General features: G+C 34.9%; 1 protein-coding gene across 1 annotated transcript in view; it reads right to left on the bottom strand.

Moving 5' to 3' along the window:
- DNAH5 (dynein axonemal heavy chain 5) overlaps positions 1–26,051 on the bottom strand; it is a 137,267-nt gene that overhangs the window by 8,382 nt on the left and 102,834 nt on the right. The window contains exons 59-75 of the mRNA XM_032181098.1: positions 21,881–22,084; positions 20,212–20,391; positions 19,084–19,221; positions 18,303–18,438; positions 16,522–16,838; positions 15,087–15,242; positions 14,430–14,612; positions 12,333–12,576; positions 11,161–11,275; positions 10,545–10,735; positions 9,174–9,295; positions 8,076–8,225; positions 5,560–5,805; positions 3,806–4,025; positions 2,943–3,148; positions 1,919–2,122; positions 594–809 (exon numbers count right to left, since the gene is read on the bottom strand). Coding sequence (XP_032036989.1) covers positions 594–809; positions 1,919–2,122; positions 2,943–3,148; positions 3,806–4,025; positions 5,560–5,805; positions 8,076–8,225; positions 9,174–9,295; positions 10,545–10,735; positions 11,161–11,275; positions 12,333–12,576; positions 14,430–14,612; positions 15,087–15,242; positions 16,522–16,838; positions 18,303–18,438; positions 19,084–19,221; positions 20,212–20,391; positions 21,881–22,084 — 3,228 coding nt within the window. The remainder of the gene's footprint in view (positions 1–593; positions 810–1,918; positions 2,123–2,942; positions 3,149–3,805; positions 4,026–5,559; positions 5,806–8,075; positions 8,226–9,173; positions 9,296–10,544; positions 10,736–11,160; positions 11,276–12,332; positions 12,577–14,429; positions 14,613–15,086; positions 15,243–16,521; positions 16,839–18,302; positions 18,439–19,083; positions 19,222–20,211; positions 20,392–21,880; positions 22,085–26,051) is intronic.

Below are 26,051 nucleotides of genomic sequence, written 5' to 3'. Positions count from 1 at the left end.
GTATTTCAGAAAAGAAACGACTGTGAGGCCATTACAAATAACATTACATGGGCTACTATGTGTTAATATGAGTTAATATGAGATAGCAACACTAGGTTTGAAACAATGAAAGCTTAAAAAGCTTTTCAAGCTTTTTGGCATTCATTTCACTGGAGAAAATCATTGCCTACCATTGGAAATTAAAACAACCTAAAAGTATGTTCAGGTTGTAAGCTGAATCCCATGGTAATACGCATATTCAAGCAGTAATACATTTAGAAGCATAACTACATTTGTAGCACCACCTCAGTTTTCTACTACAATGTCAACAAGCTTGTCTGAAAAACTGATGACCTCCCCTAACCTCCATAGTGCAAATGACAACTTAAGCATTAAGTAGTTTAATATTTTGAAAAAGCTCTTATATAAGCCCTTCAGCATATATCTAGTGACTTCATTATAGATGTTAAGAGTTTGGTCAGGCCACTTTATGTTTTTGAAGTATTTTTTGTATAAATTAATTCAGATACAATTTAAAAAAAAAATACTTTTTTTTTTTAATCCATACAAAGCAAAAAAGAGCAAATGTCTTTGACAGAATTTCAATAACTCACTTCAAAAGGTACATAATCATCAGGAAGCTTTTCCAGCATATCATCAGCCATTCTGGCTACAACTGCCTCCCTGGTTTCACCTCCTCCACCAGAGCTGTCTTTAGGCTGAATACAGAGGATGATATCCAATACATCTTTGGAAAGCTTACTTTGGTAAGTGATATCAGCATTGGGGTGCAAACCAAATACCTCTGGTGTGTCGTAAGCAGGAAGGCTCTACATAGTGAAACATAAAAAGAGCACAATTTGAGATAGATTTATATGCTAATTATTTTTAAAAATAACAAACAAACAATCTTACATGGTTAAGTAAGTAGCTGGATCTCTTCACACAGTCTTACTGCAAATAACTTTCTGCGAGTTATTTGTCATGTCATGGCCCAAGTCACACCAAAGTTAATAAATTTAGTTTTTACCTTCATACATTACAGAATTTCTAGGTTGGAAGAGACCTCAAGGTCATCGAGTCCAACCTCCAACCTAACACTAACAGCCCTCCACTAAACCATATCCCTAAGCTCTACATCTAAGCGTCTTTTGAACACTTCCAGGGACGGTGACTCCACCACTTCCCTGGGCAGCCTGTTCCAGTGCCTCACAACCCTTTCAGTGAAGAAGTTCTTCCTAACATCTAACCTAAAACTCCCCTGGCTCAACTTAAGCCCATTCCCCCTCGTCCTGTCACCAGGCACGTGGGAGAACAGGCCAACCCCCACCTCGCTACAGCCTCCCTTGAGGTACCTAAAAAGAGCGATAAGGTCACCCCTGAGCCTCCTCTTCTCCAGGCTGAACAAGCCCAGCTCCCTCAGCCGCTCCTCGTAGGACTTGTTCTCCAGGCCCCTCACCAGCTTCGTCGCCCTTCTCTGCACCCGCTCAAGCACCTCCATGTCCTTCTTGTAGCGAGGGGCCCAAAACTGAACACAGTACTCGAGGTGCGGCCTCACCAGAGCTGAGTACAGGGGGACATTATTCCAATAGTCAACTTGTTCTCTCATATGTCTATGCTCTTTGTTTTTGTGAGGTTGTACACAATAGCTGGACTCCATTCTGTACACTCTTTAATAACTTAAATTATCCCTTAACTTATCCCTTCAGCTACATCCCTCAAGTAAATCACATGAAAAAGAAAAGGGCACTGACGTGATAATAATGATAACTAGTACTGTCACTAAAAAATACACATTGTTAAAAAGCAATAAAGAGTCTGTGAAGAAGAGACAAAACACATACTCAGAAGAAAAGAAAAAATTCAGGAACAAAGAAACTTGTGAGAAACTTAAGTGAATTATGTTTTTTCCCCTGTTGAGAAGCTTTCATTTACCAACCTGTATGTACTGAAGATATTGATCAACCATAGTACATTTGGGTATGCTGTATCCTTTGTAGAAGCAGAATTCTTGGCTGAATGTATTTTCACTGAACCAAACCTTTACAAAGGTGTTCATCAGCCTTTTGTCATAGTCATCTGTCACACGGCCACCATACTGAATCTCACCTATCATGTAACAAACAGTACTCCAGGAGATCCCCTGAAACCAAACAGAAAAAAGTGACTTCAGCTAATCCTCTTCTCACTTATATCTTATATCTTATATCTTCCTTAGTAAGAACATCTGATATACAAAGTCCTGTAACCCTGTCCCTTTTGAAAGCAAGTTATTTTCTTACCACTCTTGTGTTAATATAACACTGTATTCCCAGAAAACTTCAAGGATTTCTCAAAATATAATTCATTGGCAACTAATTAAAGAGGCTTATTCTGGCATCTGAGCAAGAGTGATACAGCTACATTCCAATCACACTTTCAACTTCACTTAAAATGCTAACTGCGAAGTGATCTGCCACATATCTCTCTCTGTACAACTGTCCAAATGAAAGTGAGGACTGTATGTAAGAAATCCTACATAGTCAGTAAAGGCAACTGTCCATGTCTTTATGCAGCCAAGACAGCTTGGAGCATACTGATTTAAACAAAATATTTAAAAAAAAAATAAAAAATAAACAGTGGTCCATTTTTAACTATCAGACATAATTAGCTTTGAAATGAAGGTCTATACTTCTAAGGTTTATACTTCCGAAGTTTTAGGGTGAGAAGGCCTGGAACATTGGTTTTGGTTTGTTTTAACGTATGGGTTAATCCAGAAATTCTGCATGCACAAGACTGATTAAAAGTCTAATTTAAACATGCTGCTCTACAGACATGCATACTTGGAATACTGATTGTTTGTGGAAAATAAATAATAATTTAAAATCACATTTGTGTTTCAATTATTAGGAACTATGTATATAATATGCTGCTATTGGAAAGTTTTATAACCTTAATCCACCTTCCCCAGAAATGTTAATTACCTTCTTGGCATCCACACCATCTAAGTGGTTTTGAATGAATTGCACAGTGGCGTTGAAATCAGCTTGGTTAAACTCATAGGGTATATTCCAACCCAGAGATCCAAACTTGCGTCTTTCTTGAATAGTGGAGTGTAGAAAAGCTACAGCATACAACATCGGTTTCCATTGTACCATGTCAGTGACGTCTAGTAAATCCTGGCTGACACCTATTGATTATAAGTGGGCTTTATAAGAAACACAGCAGCAGTATTTTCAAAAGTACTTCAAATCAGTACTAAAACATCAGTCCTAGAGATATTTATTTGACTACCTACCTCTGCCTAGAGGCAATTACTGTCCTACAAAATGTTCTGTGCTGGAGACAGTTCATAGCAGTATCCCAAATTAAGAGAGTAAACTTCAGAAAATGAGCAAACAACTTGCTAATAGTTCACTTTGCATTGGGTTGCTTTTTTCTAAATACTCTTTGACTACAGACCTTTGTTGAATGCAGTGTAAAGGACATTTAATAGCCAACAAAGATTAATATGTTGCTTTTCTGCCAAATACACGAGGAGATTAACAATTTAAATATTTAGAACTGAGATAGTAGAAGACAATATTTGAGAAAAGAAAAAGCATTTCCATGTTCTGCTGTCTAATTAGCTCTGGAATCAGAACTTCAGCAGATTTCTTCCTTCTAACTTTCATAACTTTTAGCTCAAGCAAAGAATCAAGATGTGTCCTTGCATTATCATAGTCAGTTCCTCATAGTTGCTTCCACCCATTACCAGTGGCTACTGAGCAACTACACAATAACTACAAAGACTCCAAAAAAAAACAAACAAAATATAATTTTGAATTATCATCACTCTACCACTTACCACTATATGTTCTCTTTAGTCCAGCTCTGAGCCCTTGTGGTGGCTCATTGGTAAACTTAATACACATTTGAAGAAGCGTGATGGGGAACTGTTTGTGAATTTCAGTTGTCATCCACAGTCGAAAGCCTTCATGGACAGTCTCTGTCTCTGTTACAGTGTCCATCAACTCATCCAAAAAGTCAAGTCCAAGGTGGCAGTTTTGCAGAAGTGCCCAACCTCCCTAGTTTAAAACAGCAGAATATAATGTTATGGATAGCGTTTGCATACTGAAAGCACTAAAATCAATCTTTGTTTACGATAGGTAGGTAAAGAACACAACCAATGTACCTAAACTATAGCAAAAGATAGTATAAATAGTGTTAAGTGCTTATAAGAATTTTTAAAGGAATAACTCCTCCACAGTTTTGCACCACAGACCCACCAAATCAAAACCAAGGCCTTAACCATTTGTTTTCATGTACACTTCATGTACAAATGGAGACCAGTATCCAAAGCAATGGTAGATATACAAAGTACTTTTTCTCCAAGAGAAGGCTCATGTGAGCTAAGCTGTGGGAAGCTCATTCTGGAGTTGTTATCGTGTGATTTTATCATTTAAATGAGAGGTTCTTATTTGTCCAATCTGGTCTTGTCAAGTAGTCCCTACATTTAAAACATATCTGGGTGTGACTATAACACTGAGAAATAACAGAAATCTTGACTTTCTCCACAGACAGAACAAACTGCTCTTTAGCAGCTTGCTAAACCTGGTTCCTCAAAAGGGTCATAGGTTTGGGAAAAACAAATACGCATCATCTTAATAAACTGGTATCAAATAATTGATATTATTCCCATATGAATTACTGTACCTCATACATACCCGTACCAGTCTCACATACCTGTTCATTAATAGGGTATGTTAGACAGTGACGGAAAGTAACTATGTTTCTTTTAACTAAGCAAAAGGAGCTCTTTATCTTTGGAACATGTTTCTTCTCATCTGATCTGCTAATTAGATTTTAATGTGAAGTTGTCAAATGCGAATTGGAGGCAAAAGTCATAGGAAAACTGGTTATACAGACTGGGAAGAAGCATGCATCTCAGAAGCACAAGAAGCTTAATCTGTTCATATCAGCTGTACTATCATCTAATGGGCAAAGTTCACTGAATGGGAACATGTTAGCATTTGTTTCTGATATAGGTAATTTTATTCTTCAATTCTACCATTTTTCACTTGTAAAAAAGCCTGTCCTATCAGATTGTCCATCCCTGTTCAAAATGTACGTTACAGCAATCCAAGCTATTTTGCTATACAGCCTTGTTTTTCCCAATGTTATGTAATTATCAATTACACTTGGATTTATTATACTATATTACACTTCCAATTATACTTCAAATTCATCTTCATTTAACTAAACAGGTTTGTATTGCTAAAAATACAAGAAACTAAAAAAAATAAAAGTTGTGAGATGCTTGCTGAAGAACTTTAAAAATTCATGCAATCCCAATAATTGAGCAATTCAGATATGTTCATCAGTCAACAACCTACAGCAAAAACTCTATTTCCTCTGAAAAACAGCCATGTCAGCACAACGTCAAAAAGTTTATTATATTCAATTTAATAAATGTGAAAAGACAGTTCTATTGCTTAGGACATGTATTTATGCAAATAAAGACAGGTTCTTCCATCAGCATTAGATGCCCAACAAACATCTTTATTTCATGACAGAGTTTTAATTTATAAATGTTCAAAAAAACAAAAATGTATCTCTTACATGAGCCATTGTCTGATGCAGAAGTTTACGAGCATGGACTTCTTGCCCCTGGCCCATGGAAACATAGCGTGTCTCCACCTTCAGCCTTTTTCCCAAAGCAATGATTAAGTCTGTAGGATCAGAACCCATGGAAAGAAAGCATATGAGAGGAGTATGTGGATCTGACTCTTCCCATGTCTTCTCCAAGTCCAAGATGACTCCTTCTGCGTATTTCTCCCCCATAGTGTCAACAATGTATTTTCTTGCCTGTATTTAAAAAAAAAAAAAAGTAAATCTTACCATACCACACAATTACTTAATATAATTTTCTGCCCAGTGTAAATACAGCCAATATGTAAGCTGAAGAGCAAAGGCTGCTAAAATTTACATTAGCCTTTGCCTATATAAAATTTATAAAATATTAAATGTTGTGTTATATAAATTTAATGGCCGAAATAAAAACATACAACAAACTGTTTATATGTTAACATACTACACAGCCTTTGAAGGTGTTATTGCTTACAGCTTTACAAGACCAGTCAAAGTTTATAAATTATTCTATTACATATGGCTGTATGCATTGTTACAAATATTATATATATTACATGTAACACCTACATATATTACAGGATAATAAAAACAATAATCCTGCTAAATAGAATGGTTTTAATGATCTGAAAATACTATCTTAGGGGGAAAAAACAAGGAAAGGATATAAGATATGTTTCAAAGTCATTAGGTCTTTACCACCTTTATGCTTAAACAAATAATTAGTCAATATTAATAATGATGAAAAAAAAAAAAACTGTCGCTACATGAAAGACCCAGAGAAGCAGGTGAAGACCATCTCTGTTATACTGTGGAGTACAACTCTCTGAAGCAACCACAACGTAGTTTTCATCGTGTCTTAACCTTGCACCTTGAAAGAGAACCAACACAAGGGAGCAGGCCTTGTATAGGCAGTGCCTGCACCTGAAATAAGGGGTGTGGAGAGGATAGAAGACCACCATGAACCCGGAGAACTACCCCAGACTCATTTCTCTATCATTCCCCAATATGAATCATGCATACCTGGGAAAGGGTGGTCCAAGACTCCTGAACCTTCACAGAAGCAGGGACTAAGCTTTAAAAACCCTGACTCTAGAGCATCTGGATGTGCACCCACCAACTGAGAACCTGAAGAGGACAAGTCAATGCAGGACCCATCGGTGGTTATATATCTCTCTATCTCTCTCTCCCTATATTTCTGTTTTTTGGTTGTTGTTTTTTTTTTTTTTGGAATGCATGTGCTTTTGCCAAGTCTCTAATAATGCCTCAGCAAATTATCAGTAGAAGTTTAACCTTGCTAAAACCCTGAAAGACTCATGGTCTTGCCCTCCAACCCAGAGATAAAAACAAATCTCCACCCCAGCTGAGCAGAATGAGACATATACCTTATTTATACACTGGGGAAAAAAAAAATAATAAATAAATAAAAGATTATCATTCCTTATTAGTAAGAAATTTAAAAGGATCTTTCAAACAGTCTGAGATTTTTTTTTGTGTATTCTTAACCAATAGATTGCTTCTCTCGTAGAGTAATCTCACAATTGATATCTTTGGGATACTTCTCAGAAAAAAGATATTCAGCATTTAGCATTTGATTAACTATCAGTTATCATAAAACATCATAAGATGAAATGTTAACAAAACATTAACAAAACTGAGGACCTGATTTTGCTTGTTCAATTTCATATACATTTTACACATCTGAGATATTCATTACACAGTACCATTTAACCTTTTACTGACTGCAGTTATGCTAATAAATGCCAAGACCTTCTCTGAATCCAGTCACAACGTCTAAAGTTTTGCATCCATAACATGAAAACCACACTATTAGTGATTTATTCTGACTTCAGTAAATTGCCAGATATCATACTGAAATTGCATAAATATATTATTTTGCACTGGAGAAACACAAAGACTAAAAATAGGCTCCTACAATTTCATTTTTCTTAAAAATAAGTCTTATCATTTTATTAAGATTTAATTTTATACTTCTCTCTTTCTAAATAGATGGTTTTAAATGAAAAATTTTGAACAGACATAATTATAGATTTTTCTAAGGTTGGTCTTACAGTTGTTCCATTCAAGAAATGATTCCACAATTAAATTATTTTTATGTTTTGTTTTTCCTCAAGCAACCAAGTAATGAAAAGACTTCACTGCAGTCTAATATGAGGATTAATTTGATTGCAAGAACAGTCAAAAATACCATCTGAACTAATAAGGCAGAACTGGATAAACACATAAGTTTCCAGACAAAATCCCATCTTCATAATATCTGTGACTAATACTCATTCAATATATTGGAATCATTTTGCTAACACATATAAAATATGATAGACTGTCTATCTGAGAAGAACTTCAGAAAATTCACTGAAAAGGTCCATAAGAAAAATGCTTTTATCATGAAATTAAAATGTACTAAACTGCAATACTTTGATTATTATTCTTTCAACACCTGGATAAACTATGTGATGACATATATGTACCTGAGCTATGGTCCTGTCAGGGCACCAAGATCTGATAAGAAGAAGATGTCTGAAACAGTCCAGGGATTGATCATAGCCACAAGGAACTGGTTCTTCTTCGGGATTCTCATTATCAAACCAGACTTTCCATTCTTTCTCTGCTCTGGAAATCTGCAGTTATACCATCAGAGGAGTAAATCTCAATAAACACACAAGTCACAATTCAACTGCAACAAACTCAGAAACTATTAATGTTTATATTAATTAATATTTCTATTAATATTAAACTATTAATACATTCACAAGCATTTGTTTATCAGTGTTACTACACAGGTTAGCAAGGGTATTAAGAAAAGAGACGATAAGCCTTCAGATTTTAAGCACAAAATTGTACAATGCAATAACGCCCTCAAGTACTCATATTCAGGAAAGATGGACTACTACTAATTATTCTCCATTACTAATGTAATAGCATAGCAAGGTCAGAACACACATAGCTAGGCTGTTAGCTTTTGGAACACTATGTACATATCTGCTCCTCACAGTACAGATGGTACTCTTCATGTATAACAAATGCAATTTACTTACTCCATTTTACCATACACTTAAGTGTTCATTAAGGTTATTCATGTGAGTGTTGAATTTACTGAGCACTCATTCCCTCATTCTTACTGCATATAATCATTGAAATATTGGAACAAACTTGATAAAATATGTGTAAGAAAGCACAACAGGGATGCAAGAAAGTCTAACAACCTTAAGGAAGTAGTCAAATTCCATTACGCGAATTGGATAATGTCAAGTTGTATGCCAGTCTAAAAGCAGTATAATTGTAGTGTGTGAAAGTTTCTACTTTCTTCTCATTTTACTGTGTTGTTTTCATTGGTGGTGGTTGTTGGTTGTTGTTGTTGTGTGTTTTGTGGTTGTTGTTGTGTTTTTTTTTTAATTCTTTTTATACAGATTGCTAAGCAGTCAGGGCCAAAACTGACTATTTTGGGGCTACCATTTCCATTCATAAAATAAACCAGTTTCTCATTCCATGTCTTGATCTTGATCCTTGTCATTATCAAATAATCACCTTCAAAGAAAAGAGATTCCTTTTAAAAAGCTGTTGCTTACTTGGTCAAGAATATCTGAAAATTGGCTAAGTTTACTGAGCTCCACCAAGTTCAGCCAAGTCATATCCAGGATCCATTTAGCAGGCTTGGGAGGACAAGCTTTAAGGTCCAGAGAAGCACCACCTGAAAGAAAATGGGAATTAGATATAATCAGAATTCTCAGAGACATCCCCCCCAGCCCAAAAAAAAAAAAAAAAAAAAAGCTAGATACCACATGACTAGAAAGTCTTACCAGTTTGGAGAAACGCATTATCATATAGGATAGTCATAAAGAAATTTCTGAGTAGGTAACATGTAAAATTTATTTTCAAATCTTATTTTTCATCCCACTTTAAAGCATAACATTTAAAAATTTATATCATCTTCCCACCACATGCTAAGCCTATATTTAATGTAAAAGAATAAGCTTGAGTTTATGAAGAAAGAAGTTATGAAGCTGAATTTCCATTTTTTCTTCAAATTTTTATTGTTGTAGATAATGTAATAATTTATTCAGTATGTGCATTTGCCTTCCTTGGAATTCTACTTAAACTAAAAGAAAGCAAAAACAAAATAAAAATAAAACACAGGCTACAAGAATCAAGATTTTTAACCACCTCTAAGTTAAAACATCTTTGGTGAAGTACAGTTTGCAGTTTGGTTTGTTTACATTAGATTTGTTCATGTACCTTCACCTTAATCTTTGTTCTTCTTTGAGGATTTATGTAACCGTTTCTTTATGCAATATGCCTGAAAATAAGTGTTCATTGAGAAATGCACATTTTCGAAATGATTTTCTAAAGATTCAACTTGGAAAAATTAATTATAACCCATAAGTAATTGTTGCCTAGAAAATTAAGCATATTTTGGAAGATTTTGGAACACCGATATACAGCAACTCCAAGCTATTCAGTGCAGATACAGTGTTCACATGCAGAGATTAATGCCATAAGCTTGTCATGTTCAGCTAAAAGTCTGATATTCTTCTAAACTGCTAGCATCATTTTCTTTTTCTTTCCACTCTTGTCTGTCTTCAATTACCAATAAACTAAAAGCTGTAAAAGTGTAAAAAGTTTTTACAGTCAAAACACATACGTGGTGGTATTTGAACAGTAGACATAAATATCAACTGAAAGGATACTTAGCAATTTTCCTTTTAAATTGCCACAATTCTCAAAGCTAAACTTATTAAAATTCAATGTGCTTCTATAAATTAGAACTACTATATGATGTTGTGTGTCACCAGAACAGAATGATAAGCATGCATTCTTTCACTTGACTGACTTCTCATGTTCAAAAGCAAGCAATAGCTTGGCTAAGAGACATGACCACAGCTCACAAATTTTCTTCAATAATGTACGTGCTCTATTTAAAACCATTCTGTAGTTCAAACCTTTTATAAGGGTCAGAAATTCTTCATGCTTCACTCTGTTTCTTTGTATATCAATCTTCAAAGTAAGTAATAATGTGAAAAGAAATTTGTGCTCCTCATAAAGTCCTCGGGCTGTATATTTGAACACTTCATATGTCATATGTTCAATAATATTAGTAATCCTCTTGCTAGTTATGGGGCTCTTGGTAGACCTGTTGGAAGAAAGGTAGGTAGTTGAATGTCAATTGGCAGGTCTTATTAAAGAGAATGCTATGTAAAAGACAAAAAGCCAGAGCTCAGAATTCTGAAATATCTGAGAGCAAGCTAGCAACAACTTTCAGACTGAAAGAGCAACAACAAAAAATCCTTTCCTATTCCACATAGCTGAAAATCAACACAGTATAATGCTTTTTAATTACCTAGTACCCAATTTTAAGGATTGTAAGTACAATTGAAGATTCATTGCCTTGGTTACTAACAGGTAAAGGCCTATAGGTTTTTAAACTGACAATTCCTGTCAAGATTGTAACTGGCAAAACTTTTCTTTCTGATATTAGATTACAACAAATCTTTATTGTACTACAACCACCCCCAGGACTGGATATGTATAGATGACACTTCTGCTTAGCCAAATTACCTGGCTAGGGAGTGGTCAAAAAGCCCCAAAAACTGCCGAAGTGAAGTCTGATACATCACATTGACCATGCTCATCTCAGTAATGAGGAAATATAAGATGCTACCTCTTGTTGCAACTGAAGGATATAAAACAAGACTGTGTTCAAAGCAGAAATGCAAAGTAGAAAACTTTAAATCTTTACAGCAAACACATTGAGTTTGAGAACATATACTAATCAAAGGTCTTTGAGTTGTTCCATTTTTTACTGGCCAAAAATAATTAAAATGTTAATTTAATCTTCATTTATGCATTAGCAAGAAAAAAAAAAATCTTTTTGCAATTCTGAGTATATTTGGAAAGCAACTAGATGGTATATTGAAATATTCAGTTCATCAGTAGACCATATAAAAACTATGACAGTTTGAAGTACTGTCTGAGTATCCAAACAAATTTCTCTTACCAACTTTTACAAGAGTTATATAAAAACCAAATGGATTATATTGATTTAACTTACTTTCAGCAGCCATTCAATTTTAAATACAAATATTTTATAAAATCTGCAGTTCTTTCTGCTACATTAACTGTACAATTTCCTAAAATGCGTGTATAACACAATTCCAGAGAGGACCTTCTTTCACTTTTTTCACATGGCTTCACTTGTCAGTTAAAAGCCAAAAGATTGATGAAACATGTAGACTATAACTTAAGGGTCTGTGACAGAATAAGTAAAACATTCACCAAAACAGATTCAAACTATTTACCATTATATTGCTTCCTAAAATAGAGACATTTTGAACCCAATCATGCAGTTACCTAAATACCCTAAAGACTCACTGAGAGTACATAAAAACTGTCAACATTTTAACAGCTGAGAAGTAGCAACCAAACCTTCTCAAGCTTCTTTCTCCGGTAGACTAGATAGACACTTACCCTCCTGCATGGAGCAGTGGGAAGTCTAGGGAGAAAATAGATCATTCCATTTTATAAATTTCACATGAAATACAACATTGATTATTTTGTCCATCACAGCTTAACACACCATTTCCTAGATACTTTTTACTTACAGGAAAATGTATATGCTTCCCACCCACTACAGCCCTCCTGATTTCATCCTATCATTTCTCTTACTCTAGATATTGTTCTTTTAACTGTATTCTCCAGTCATGTGCCTTTCATCACTATCTCACACTCACCAGGTCTGTACTCTTCACGGGCTGAGTTGATCTGTACCTCTGTTTCAGCGGAAGTTTGCAGTTTCTGTGTTACCTCCTCAGCAGTCTTTTTAGTCTTACTCAGTACAATTATTAAACTCTCATCATCTGCCAGAGAACCTTTAGTGCTTGTAAGTCGGAACAAAAGGTTATCTTCCAGCTCTTTCATCCTCCTTTTGTTTAAAGTCACATCTTCCATAAGATCTGTTCTTTCTTTCTCTAATTCCTGTTGGGATACATGGTAATATTTGGAAAACAGAAAAGCAATCAAAAGCAAAATATAACAAGGTATTTAGTTTTAAAAGTACTTATCCTACTGAAACAGTGTAGGTCAAGGTAACTGCACTGATTTGCAGAAAGAATTCCAGTGGTATTTCTGACAGTAGGTCTACTGTCAGGTTTCCAAACCTTCTATGTAAGTACGTGTTAACAAATTGTTTCAGCAAATACTATAGAGAATGCTGATATCATGTCCTAATAGAACTAGAAGTCCAAAAAATTAATTGCTTTTCTTCTCTGTTTCAGACAAAGACAGGGGCAAATACCATTCCAAGGACAGGTTTAGATTTAACTTAACTAATGTTTTCTTCATTTATGCCCTGTTTTCCAATCACCATATTGAAAATATATTCTGTTTAACAACAAGCATCTTTAGTCAGCTAATCAAGCATCAAAGCTTTCAAGCTTTCAAGAAGCTTTCAAGAAGCTAAAATATTCCTCCATTGGACAGGGATAACTTTAGGCTATCACTAAAATCTTTCATTGTTTAAGAAAAGAAAGCATATAGAACTCAAATTTAGTTCTTTATCAATAGTTATTTAGTTGATTATTTTTAGTAATACAAGCTATGTGGTTTATATAATTACTTTGTTTCCCAGAAGTCACGTATAAAAGATAGATAAATGCTGATTAACAGATTTACATAAAAATGAAAAGAATTGCTGCTTAAAATACTCAGAAAAAATAAGTTGTTCAGATATACAATGTCTTTCAATTTATTCTTCTATTTCTCATAAAATTCAAAGAATTTTTAAAAACATTACAAATCCCTCAAAAAGAAAAATACACCATTGAAACAATATATATGTTTCAATACAGTGAGCAAAAAGGATGAAAAAAAGTGAAAGAAGGGTTAACAGTCTTTCAGAAGATGAGGATAATATGAATCTTTTTCTGGGTATCAATAATAAGTGAAATGGATGATAGATATATTAGCTCTGTCTACACAAGTACTCCTGCACCATTTACAAAGCTGTCACTGGTTGAAGTTAAGCTGATAGCGCAATGAAGCTGTCTGATAGAATGTAAGTCTTCATAGAATGAGCATGGTTTCTCTCATGAGTTCCATGGACTGATCAGAGAAATGCAACTACTAAACATTAACAAGACTACTTCAGCCATTACATTGGAAAATCTTACATGGAAGGGGAAGAAAAAAATAAAATAGCTCAATATCTGCCACAATCACATTCCTCTCCAGTGAAGGTAAACTGGAACTGTTGCCAAATTTTAGCAAATACAGTCACAGATACACAGTATCATAGATGCGTAGTGTGGTTTTTGACCTCAACAGTGGTCCACCTTATATTTAAGGAATAAAGTAACCAATAGTAGATGCAGAACTGCTGGTGGCACGCTTACTGGCATTGTCATCCTGAACTTTGACTTGCTTAATTAATGAATCTGCAGTGTCAGATTAGTTAGTCAGACCATATCTCCTTGCAGCAAGGAAGTAACTAAATCCTTTGCACCAGGTTACATTGCCATGAGTTCCACAGTGTCTAGCCAGAAGAATATCAGTTTCTATTTCATGACATTATACCTCGGTGAGGCAGGAAAAATAGAGTATGGTATGGTTGCAAGAGTAAAGACAGACAGAAACTTCTGGTTGACTGAGTTTTCTTCTGTCCTAGCTTTTAAACCATCTTAAACAGGTTATATTAACAACAGTCACAATAGAGAGACAGAAAATTACTCTGCAATATGGGAAGTAAGAGTAATAAATTGAAATGAAAGTGAAATCTTCTACAGGTAAATATAAGACACACAGTCAGGAGAAAAATATAATTATTTTTTTACCTGTTTCTCTGTGAGAATGACTCTTCCTAAGAGCTGATTTTCAAGACCTTTCATGGTTACAGTAAAGTCAATGATGGAGGTTCGAGCATTAATTTCAGGAGAGTAACCTGGATTTGGCAGTTTTGTGGTAATGTAAAGTCTGAAGCCATTCATCACATCTACTTCTTTATCACCAACCTTCACCTTAAGAAAAGTAAGAAAAAGACATCAGGTGACAGTGCACACTCTTGGAGGTACCACATGTAGAAACAAAGTTTACATCTTTCTGTTCAAAAGCATAAACATCCAGGTAAAAATTACATGTCTGATGCAAAGAACTTGTTGAAAATATCCATGGAACAGTTTAACTGATGTGTTCACAGATTCTTTGAATTCCAGTTACTTTTCATCATTGCATCCCCTAAATGAAAAACATTACACCGGGCAAGCAGAGATCTTGGTACCTTCTTCGCTTAAAATTGTCATAAACAAAGGGATAACAAAGACTATATATTAATTATATGTGAGTTTAAATTTAACCCCTTTTTAATTTCGTATTAGCATTGATCAAATTTAAAACATTTTAATCTTTTGGAGGCATATATTTAATAAAAGTTATTCTGTTGAGGACAGGTAGGAGGCAGTTTCCATTTGTTTGTTCATTTGTTTCGTTTTTACCTTATTGGTGGAACCTGATTTAATGAAATTTCTTTCCAAAATATTATCTAGTGCTGGGTCAAGCTCTTCTCCAACATCTTCTATCAAAAGAGGTCTTCCCAGAGAAAGACTGTCTTCTAAGTGATTTCTGAAATACTTGTGATTCAAAGAAGTGATCTAAAAATACAAACATGGACCTATATGTTATGTTTCACCCAGTAACCAAACTTAATGCTTGTCTTATATTCAAAGATTATTTCATTTTATTCAGATAAACTACTGACAAGAAAAATGGTCCTATAGCTAAATTATGGTAATGATTGTGACTACAAGAGATAAGCATCAGGGTATTATATTCTCAGATGTCACTGAATGCAAACTGCTAGTTTTCGACTACAAGAGTAGGAGTAAGACAACACTAAGCACATAAAGTTTTGATAACTTATGAGTGCAACTAGACAATAAATTCACAGGAACCTTTTATCAACATCAGTTTTATCCTGAATAACTTACCCAAGTCAAACCACAGCAAGGCAGATCCCAAGATTAGGGCTTTTTCCTCAAAAATTAGTGTTTTATATATTGAATAAGACATTAAATAGTCTTTGCTTTAAAAAGTTATTCTTAGTACAATTGTGACTAACTTTTCAACACATACACAAAGCACATTCAACTTACGTTGTTTATAACTCTAAAATTAAAGTCTAATCATCATTTATTTTTATTTTTATTTTTTTTAATATGACTAGCTAGGCAACCATTACAAGGGTTCCACGCTGACAGAGGAATCAATATGAAGGACAAACATTTCCTAATAATAGTCTAAGAGCCAATTTATTATCATCCTTCAAACTCCTCTACCCTTTTTAGGGATACCTTAAAAAAACATGTTTTGTTGGTGGAATTATTATTGCAGCAAACAAAGACTTTCTTCCTTGTACTTTCCTGTTTGAATTGATTTTGTGTATCTTGCCTCAAACAATATGTTGGGGCAATTCTGTATTCACTACATATTTGCTGAATATTTAGCAACTGACATCCATACTAAGACAACACAAATTATTAATAATTTCTGATTATGAGAAAATAATAATATTATGTCATGCATTCTTTCTTAAACATGCATATGAATTTGTACTAATCATTTGTTTTCTCTGTTTATAGTATTCTGCAAATATGCTTCAGCCTGTATCAGACATTATACATTGAGGTTGGTATCCAGTAGTTTATGTTTCTTTCAAACAAATTCTTTTAAAAAAGTGGGCTACTGGTATTAATAAGCTTCAAATGTACATTTTTCATATCTAGTCAAATCTCCAATCTATCTATATACATATACATTTTATTTTTATAAAAACTGCTTGCTAATTGTTATCTGAATCATAGATATTTTTGTTTGTTTGTTTTGTTAGCTAAGAGTTTCTAGGGACTATGAAAGCACCAGAATTCCTGTTACCTGGAGTTCATTTCTGACTTCCTTATTCTTAAGCCAAATTTTACCCTGTGCCTGTGGATCAATTAATAAAGGATAACGAGATGCTTTAGTGGCAATTATTCCATTCTGTATGGATAAGTCATCATTTGGTAATCCTTGCAGGTTCCATTCACTGATAGTAGAAGCATCAGTCAACATTTCAATCAGGTTCAGGTTGGTACTAAAGGGGATTTTCCGGGCTTTCATTTCCTTTTGCCAGTCATTTAATAGCAGACTGCGAAACTCTTCGTTGAAAGGACCAGAGTAGGACAGAAAAGCTGTAGCCAACAGTATATCACCTTAAAAGAAAAAGAAAGAAAACAAACATTACGATTTCACAAATTTTATTCATGATAGAGACACTTCCTTCTTGATTTGTTGTTTTTGATGGTAACTGGAAGAATGCATTTTGGCTGATAAAGATGATAAATGAGCTTTTTTCTCTAAATTCATTGCATAGTAAAGCAATGCTACATTTCACTAGATGTCATGTTTACCTTACCCTTACAGAGCAACTCTAGGAATCAAGAGGAGAAAAAGTTAAAGTAATACACTGAGTTAGGTTTACGTTTCAAGGTGTTGGTAGCAGGGGTGGCCTCTTAAAAGAGGCCAGGGGCTACTCCATGCCAGAAACAGACAATTCCAGCTGATTCCAACAGCCCCACTGCCAAGCTGGTGGTGCCTCTGGGAAACAGAAAAAGGAAGGGCAAAATGCTGTGCTAATACTAATGCCAATGTTTAATTAGGTAATGCCAATGTTTAATTTGGAGTGCCAATTAAGATCAACTGCAATTATTACTACTAACAAGAAAATGTAGTAACACACATCACTATGGAAACATTGTGTGACACAAGTTTTAAACTTCTGGTCAGCCTCAGAATTTCCTCCTCCCAGACTAAGTCTCATGACACTAGTAGATTTTTTTGTGCTTCAGAAATAAGAGTACAGGACTGCAATCTGGAGAAGATATTGTGGTTTTATACTGCATACTAATATTTTTTATACTTTTCCAAGTTATCTATTTAAAAACATGATGAGTGTGTGGGGAAGGTATCCTGCACTTTTAGTAAGTTAATAATAAACACACACAACACACACACAGACACTGTGCCAGCAAGTAATACACAACCACTGCTTTTTGCAGAATTTCAAGGCAAAGGTCAGAGAAACAACTTCAGGCCACAGAAAAGGACAAGATAAATTTCATTTACTTGGTATAACTAATCAATAAATCCTTACAATAAAGTAATTTTATTTCCAAGTGTTTACTTACACAATAAAAAAATTACTTTTAAGAAATAAAAGTTACACGAACACTGATAAATGCATTTAAAATTCTTGACTTCTATGCTTAGAAGTCAATATGACCGAACGTCTTTCTCTCTTCCACATATATTCTGTTATAAACATTTTACTGGCTCTTTCTTACACGTCAACACGCCACTCTTTTGACTATAGTCTACCAAGTTAAAATGTCAGTGTCCCAACCATTCAATGCACCTTGTGTTAAGGTGCATCTTCACCACAGCATACTACAGCATACACAGTATTGTAGGGGTTTTTAAATATAAACCTCAGTCTCATTGCAAATTTCACCTAGCTGTGCTTCAGGAAGAGAATTAACAATTATCTCAATTTTAGCAATGGTAAATCTGAGCTGCAAAGGAAATATTTGAAATTCCAAATGTTTTTAATTTCATTATCCATTACAATTCAAGCAGCTAATTTACTTCTAAGCTCAAACGTGTCGACAAATGCTTACCCACTAGTCTCTTGGTCTGAACAGCAAATTCTTTACTCTGTTTAGTCCATCTCTCTTTTTCACCTGCTAGACCACTTATAAGACTTGAAGCAGTTTGCATTTTATGCCGGCAACGTTCAGCATCTTCAAGCAAAGTCTAGATAAAACCATCCACCAAAATATATGGTTTACAGCCATGTATCTGATAGGACAGAAAAATCTCTATGCCTAATTAAACCAGTAGAACAAGAGTTCAAAAATATATTTTCAGTAGCCTATATATTCAGTAACATATAATTTCAGTAATATATATTTAGTAATGTGCTGTGTGAAGAAGGAGGGAAAATGGGAGGGTAGAAGGATATCATGACAAACTATCAACATCTGCCATAAATATGATTCAACCTTTTAATATTCCTACTCTTAATTTTCATATTGGTACATATGTTACAGAAGCATGAGATGCCTGGTACTTATTAATTCTGGGAAATTCTGCCCAGAATTTCAAATACATTACGCACTGATAATATATATTAAAAAAATTTGATGTTACAGTACTAGGCACTAAAGAAACAACCCAATTAAAATATTTTTGAGGCAGTGGGAAGGAGGAGAAGGAGAAGGAGAAAGGTGGGATCAAGAAAAAACATATATATACAAAACATATCATCTCTTTTTCTCAGTCCATCAGTGCTCTTTTTCCAAGGAATAACAAAGAATTATGAGAGGATGCATTAAGTTTTGCTCAAAGGATGGGTGGCAACTTTCTCTAACAGTCTCTTTTCAGCAAAGATACATTCACCTGTTTTTCTCTCATGGCTTTTTCATACTCTGCCTGCACAATATCTAACTCTTCTTGCTTGGCACCCAGTTCTTCCTGAGCTCTCTGCAGATCCAGCATAGCAGTGGTTAGGCGATTCTCCTGGATTGCTAAATTAGCCTGTGAAGCATACAAATAAAAAAATATATATTTCCAAATACATCTTTTGCTATACATTGCTATACAAATACATTTGCTATAATGTATGGCAAATTGAGTTTCATTGCACTGTATCACAAAAGCAAAATGTTCAGCAGAGATTTCATCATTCATTAAAAACTTTTATTTCAATTATACAACAAACTTTTTCTTGTAGGTAGTTAATTAGTTGGTCTTATATAAATTTGAAAAACAAAAAACAACAACAAAACAAACAAACAAACAAACAAAAAACAGAAAAACTTCTGGGCACATCAGCTCTTTTCAGCTGGCACAAAATTATTCTGAAATGGCCTTTGGAAAGACTGGTGCCATGAAAAGTCTGTTTTAGTTTGTTATTTTTGTTTTATTTTTGTTTTTTGTTTTTTGTTTTTTTCCACCACCTGTTTTGCTTTGTTTAATGAAAGATACTACCTGTAATCACAAATCTTCCTTCGCTCTAGATCATTCCTGTAACAAATATCGAGCTATTCTTTCTTAAAATCATGCTTGACCATGTCTTTCCTGACTTTCAGTCCTGCCCTTCAACAACTACTTAGGCCTGCTTTTCTGATAACACTAATAACACTGATGAGCAGAGACTCTGTATAGTCTTATGAACGGATATACTGAATATTAAATGAATCAGATCTCAAGTATTTTCTTTCTTAAGGTAAAGCAATTGCAACTGTGAATTAAACTAAATGTCTGCTTCAACCCCATTCAAAAGGGGCCCAGAGGCACAAAACTGCATAATCTTTTTAATGATCTTGACAGCCTACAAGTGGTAGTACATTTGAAGCATATTTCATTGTAGTTACTATTTTCAGCATACTAAATTCCTACCAAGGCAGGCACCAGTTACAATAAGGCAGCTGATGTTTCCAGCAGATGAAATCCTCAACTGCACATGGGCAGGGAGGAGAAGAAGTGAAAAGTGTTTGTGTGCCTCCCATTGACTAATAGACTTACCTTTAAGGGTAATACTTCTTTGTTGATGGAAAAAAATACAGCCATGGCTTTGGTCCACGAGCATAGCCCAGCAACATTCCCACATACTCTCTTAGCTGTCTCAATGTTGTAGTCCACCATTTCAAAATAAGGGCTCAAAAGCTCCACCACTTCTTCATTAATTGTATCCTTTGGAAATTGCTAAAAGAAAAAAAAAAAAAAAAAGTTTGTACTATGTATGACTATGCATGTACATAAAGTATACATATATATACTTTAGCACACACAGAACACTACCGGGATCACAAATGTTATTTAAAAACAGATAGTATGAAGTTCTCTGTTATATTTGGGAGCTTGCCAAAGTCATTCTTCTCTATTCTATCTTCATACAAAATGGAAAAGAGTTTGCCTTCATTTATGATCTTCTCTATCCTATCTTATCCACTAACATTACAAAACTGGAAGTCAAGTATATCACTGAGATTCAGTTTGAAATTCCATTTTCCTTAATACTGAATAAATAACAATATTCTTTAAAAAGAGAGAGAAAAAGATCTGGTTAATGGACACACATTCTATAAGACAGTATTTTCAAAGGGTAGCCAGCTACCTTCCCCTTAAGTTACCTTTAATCATTAATGCAATATGTTTCAATTTTAACAATTTGGTTTGAGCCTCTTTTTTCTTTAAACAATGCCTCTTCCATTTTCATCCCAAAAGCTCTGAAATTTCTCCCTTAATTTTTTTTTGATGGCCAAATATTCTGTATTTCAAATATTCTGTAAGTTTAGTTACCTTCAGAAGTTTATTTACAAGGTATATCATTGATGAACTTGAAAAATAGCTGTTTCCAGAAGCATAAATAGGTTTATTTATGTACAAGCAATAAAATGTCCTTCAGTAAATTCATGGTACTACCAGCCATACAAAGTTGATCGAGCTTATTATTTGTTATATTCCACTGGACCAGAGAAGGATGAAGTAAACTCAGTGTGATTATAAACGTAGAAAATTATTGCTACCTAATAGGGAAGCTTTAACCAAAGAATAAGCTTTAAGATTTGTTTATATTCTTTGGTTTATGAGAACATTATTCGTCTAAATAAACAAATCAGATTATTAAGTCCAGTGGTACAGGACAACATATAAACTATTCTCTAAATAGAGTAATCATAATATTACTAGCTTAAATTGTGAGCTAATGGATTTATTCGTCGTATGCTCTTTACATTTCTGTAGACATATTATGCAGCCGAAAATCCCAAATTTCAAAAAAATCTGACTTTATACATCCTAAGAGTAACCCATTCTTTTGTAAGCCACTACACAAGTTACAATGCTCAAAATTAAAGAAAAGTTAGAAAACATTTTGTTTCTCTTTCCTATCAGCTCTAAGCAAACAGATAAGTAATGTCTATTCAAATGCTTAAAGCTCTACATCATTTGTCACTGAAGGTAATTTCATTGCAATACTTAGGAGAAGCTGTAACTGATTTATGACTTGACTTTGCCAGATGGATTCAAATCTATTTTATAACAACATACTTATTTTTTAAGCCCTTAATATTTCAGATCTATTGTGTGCTTGATTTGCCTTGCACATTTGTTTTCCTATGAACACCAAAGGAAACCTTTCACCAATTTTCTTAAATTTAAAACAGTAATGAGCAGAAAGTTATACAAGTACCTGTAGGTTTTGTAAGAAGTTTCCTGCTGTCATCAGTTTCAAAGATTCTTGCCATGATGGGGTGGTACAACATTTTTCCTGATCAATTTTTACATTGTTCAGTTTCCTCTGGAAGAGCAGTAATACACAATCCATGATACGCATAATAAGGTGAGGAGGTCGACCAAGTGTTCGGACAGTGGCAATATCTGCAGGTTTTATTGTCTACAAAATTGAAACAAATGATAAAACAATTATTGTTATTATTTATTAAATATGACATAGAACACAAGGTCACTGACAGCATTAATCCACTGGAGAATAAAAAAATATATTTTTTTCATGATATTTGATTGAAAATAATTTTATAACCCAAAAGTATGAAGCTAGAAGGACCCTTCAGCCATATTTTGGCTGCAACTTTCTCCCAACTGCTACAACCACTTTTGACAAAACAAAGACTAAGATAGCAATATCTTGAAATTTTACCTAATTTTTTATTTTAAAGCAAACTTATTGAGCAGAAACACAATCTGCAATGGGAAATGCATTCTGTTGATATTTGGTTAGTAAAGTTGAATGAAGAAAAACAGTGAGAAGGCCTGATAGACATATAGATATGCACCTTCTGTGTTTTATCATGCTGGAAATATTCCTGGTGTAGAAGCAAGCCTGTGAGACTATATAATAACAATAATGTATGAAAAACTGGGCCCTATTAAGTATGGAAAAGTAATTCTAGGGTGCAAATGTAACACTATAACTTGTAAGTCTAGTGTACATCACGAGATTAAAAGGACTATCAGAATGGACTAATGAAGATATCTCCTTAGAAAGGCATCAATCTGAGCAGTTAGTGCACTGAACCACATACAGAGAAAAAAAAAAAAAAAAAAAGCCACTCAAAAATGGTCACTTCCAATGGGGAAGCCCACTACTATAACAGTCATAACTTCAACAAAAAATAATCGGTTATTGCAGGAGTGATATGTGAATGAGTGAATGATACTTTGCAGCTAACCTAGCAAATGCCTCTCTTGGAATTGCTAAAGGAAGTTTTAATTACTTGTGTTTATACTTCAACAATGGGATTGAAAATTATTATAGGTTATTCTGATCGCCTTCCTTTCGCTTCCCTTCAAAACCATTCTGTTTGTTGCATTCAGTGTGCACATGACAACTTAGCAGAGTTTTTCTAGATATCCAAGCGGAAACTTTAATCAGTGCTTATTAGTGACCCTCAAGAAATTCACCCCAGCCTTTTTTCTACAATACAAATTGTGGCAAAAGAGTTGCATTCTATTCTATTCTACTTTTTACTAGTAGTTGTACATTTACCATGTCCTTTTTATTTCAAATGCAACTAAGTTTTAATGAACTTTGACAATTCTTACTCAAAAAAAAAAAAATAATAATCGTCACATATGATAGAATATCTTGGGTGGGAAGGTGTTGGGAATTGGCATAATTGTTCGATCTAAGCTTGCTTTAAGCAACCAGGGGTAGGCCTTAGAAATCTCAGGGCCTGCTGTAGCTGAGCAAACCAAGCTGCCAGAGTAACTGTGAGAAGCTCCCACTGCAATGACTCCCACATCACCCAATTAAGGAACTCAGATAATATTGTTATCAGCAGCTGGCCTCAAGGACTAGGTCTACGTGGCCGTTAAGCACAAAGGGGGTTGTTTTCCTAACTTCTAATCAAAAGGGGGGTTCTTTTCTTGCAGGCGGTGTTATTTTCTTAACGGTTTGTCTGAGTGCTTTTGACCAATAATCTTGTGTGAAACACTGTCCACCCCTGTAAAATTCACTATAAAAGTTGGGCTATTCGGGCAATAAAATGGTGAAGCATGATCTGACTCTGCTGGTGTCTGTCATGCTTTCGTCCGTGCTTCGCAACAGGAAGGGACATTTAAAGATCATCTAGTCCAACCCCCCTATCATGAGCAAGTACATTTTTCACTAGATTGAGTTGATGAAAGCCCAGTCCAACCTGACTTTGAACATTTCAAATGATGGAAGATACACAGCTTCTCTGGGCAATACTTTCCAGTGTTCACTGGTTTGGGCTGGGATAGAGTAAAATATTTTTCATAGTAGCTTGTATGGTGCTATGTTTTTGATTTGTGATGAAAAAAAAAATGTTGATAACAGAACCAAAATTTTAGATGTTGTTGAGCTGTGCTTACACAGAGTCAAGGTTTTGACTGCTTCTTACACTACCCTGCCAGCAAGGAGGCTGGGGGTACACAAGAAGCTGGGAGGGGACACAACTGAAACAGCTGGTCACAACTGACCAGGTTATTCTGTAGTATATGGCATCATGCTCAGCAGTAAAAGCTAAGGGAAAGGAGGAGGAGGGGGGTCATTTGGAGTTTGTCTTCCCAAATAATCATTGCTTGTGATGAAGCCCACCCTTCTTGGAAACGGCTAAATATCTGCCCACCAGAAGCAAGTGAATGAATTCCTTATTTTGCTTTGCTTGCATACACAGCTTTTGCTTTACCTATTAAACTGTCTTTATCTCAATCCACAAGTTTTGTCACTTTTACTGTTCCAATTCTCTTCCCCATCCCACTGAGGAAGTGAGTGAGCACTTGTATGGTGCTTAGTTGCATAGCAGGGTTAAACCTCAATACAGTGTCTCATCACCCTCATCATGAAGAATTTCTTTCTTATACGCAGTCTAAATCTACCCTCTTTCAGTTTAAAACCAATGCCCTTTGCCCTGTCACTACAGGCCCTGGTTAAAAGTCCTTCATCTTTCTTGTAAGACCTCTTTATATACTCAAAGTTTGAAATAAGGTCTGCCCTGGAGCCTTCCCTTTTCCAGGATGAACAAGCCCAGTTATCTCAACTTCTGATCATTTTCATGGCCCTCCTCTGAACCCACTTGATCAGCTCAATATCTTTTTTGTACTGGCAACTCCAGAGCTAGATACAGTACTTCAGGCAGGGTCTCATGAGGGCAGAGTAGATGGGAAGAACCATCTACCACATTGACCTCTTGGCCATGATTCTTTTCATGCAGCCCAGGATACAATAGGTTTTCTGGGCTGCATATACAGCCAACTCATAGCCAACTCATGTCCAATTCTTCATCCACCACCATCCCCAAGTCCTTCTTTGCAGGGCTGCTCTCAATCAATTCAGCATCCAATCTGTACTGATACAGGGGATTGTCCTGACCCTGTCAAGGTCTTTCTAGATGGCATCCCCTCACAGTGTATCAGCTGCACCACTCAGCTTGGTGTCATCTGAACTCTTGCTGAGGATGCGCTCAAACCCACTATCTACATTATTAATGAAAACATGAAACAGCACTGATACATGTTTTTAAAAAGCTTATAAACTGTTCCATACCTAACAGTTTCTCAAAGCGGCATTAACATTCCTAAAATATGTAAAAATTGAATGGAATAACGAACTATGGATTTATCATCTGGGAAATGGCCTTTATATTTAATTGTATATTTTAGTAGACATTTGTCTACTTTGCAAACAGAATTCCATTAAAGGAATCCCTCATGGGAAGTTTATAAATCCATAATCATTGTGAATTCATTCCATAAAAGATGCAGCCCAATACAGACTTGTACAAAGAATTTGCTTAAATGAGTTTCTGAATGAATGAATGGATTCTGAGAATACAGATATGTATGCTGAACAGCTGAATTTTATGATAGTATAGCAAATGCAAAATGAAAGAAAATCTGGAGACCGAGTAAGCACAGCTAGTTTTCTCCTTTGTGAAGTCTCAAAATAGTGGTATTACAGCTTTTCGTTAAAAACAGATTTTCATTTATTAGAATACAAGATTTCAAAAACAGCAGTATTTCTTTGGTTTGGTATCTTTGGCCAAAAGCAGAATATAAGCTGCAATAAGACACAGGATAGAAGACACGTCACCAGTGTTCTTTTCATACCTCAGATACTGCCCAGTTAGCACTGTTTGCTTATACACTTGTCAGAATAGTTTTTTTTTGGTTGGTTGTTTTTTTTACCTTCTCCTGTAGCTGAGTATCAGAATTTTATGATTTTTATTCCTTATTCCACTCTCATCAGCTGTAATATCATCAACTTTCATTTAGACATTTCCATTCTGCCTTTCCAGAATCAAGGCAGTCAAGAAGTGCTAAGCATCTCTCCCTCAAAGTAAAGTTCTACATTCAGAACATCCTTGAAAATTTATGCA

The sequence above is a fragment of the Aythya fuligula genome, chromosome 2 (assembly GCF_009819795.1).
Source record: "Aythya fuligula isolate bAytFul2 chromosome 2, bAytFul2.pri, whole genome shotgun sequence".
NCBI classification, from domain to species: Eukaryota; Metazoa; Chordata; class Aves; order Anseriformes; family Anatidae; genus Aythya; species Aythya fuligula.
This window is presented reverse-complemented; position numbering and strand designations above follow the sequence as displayed.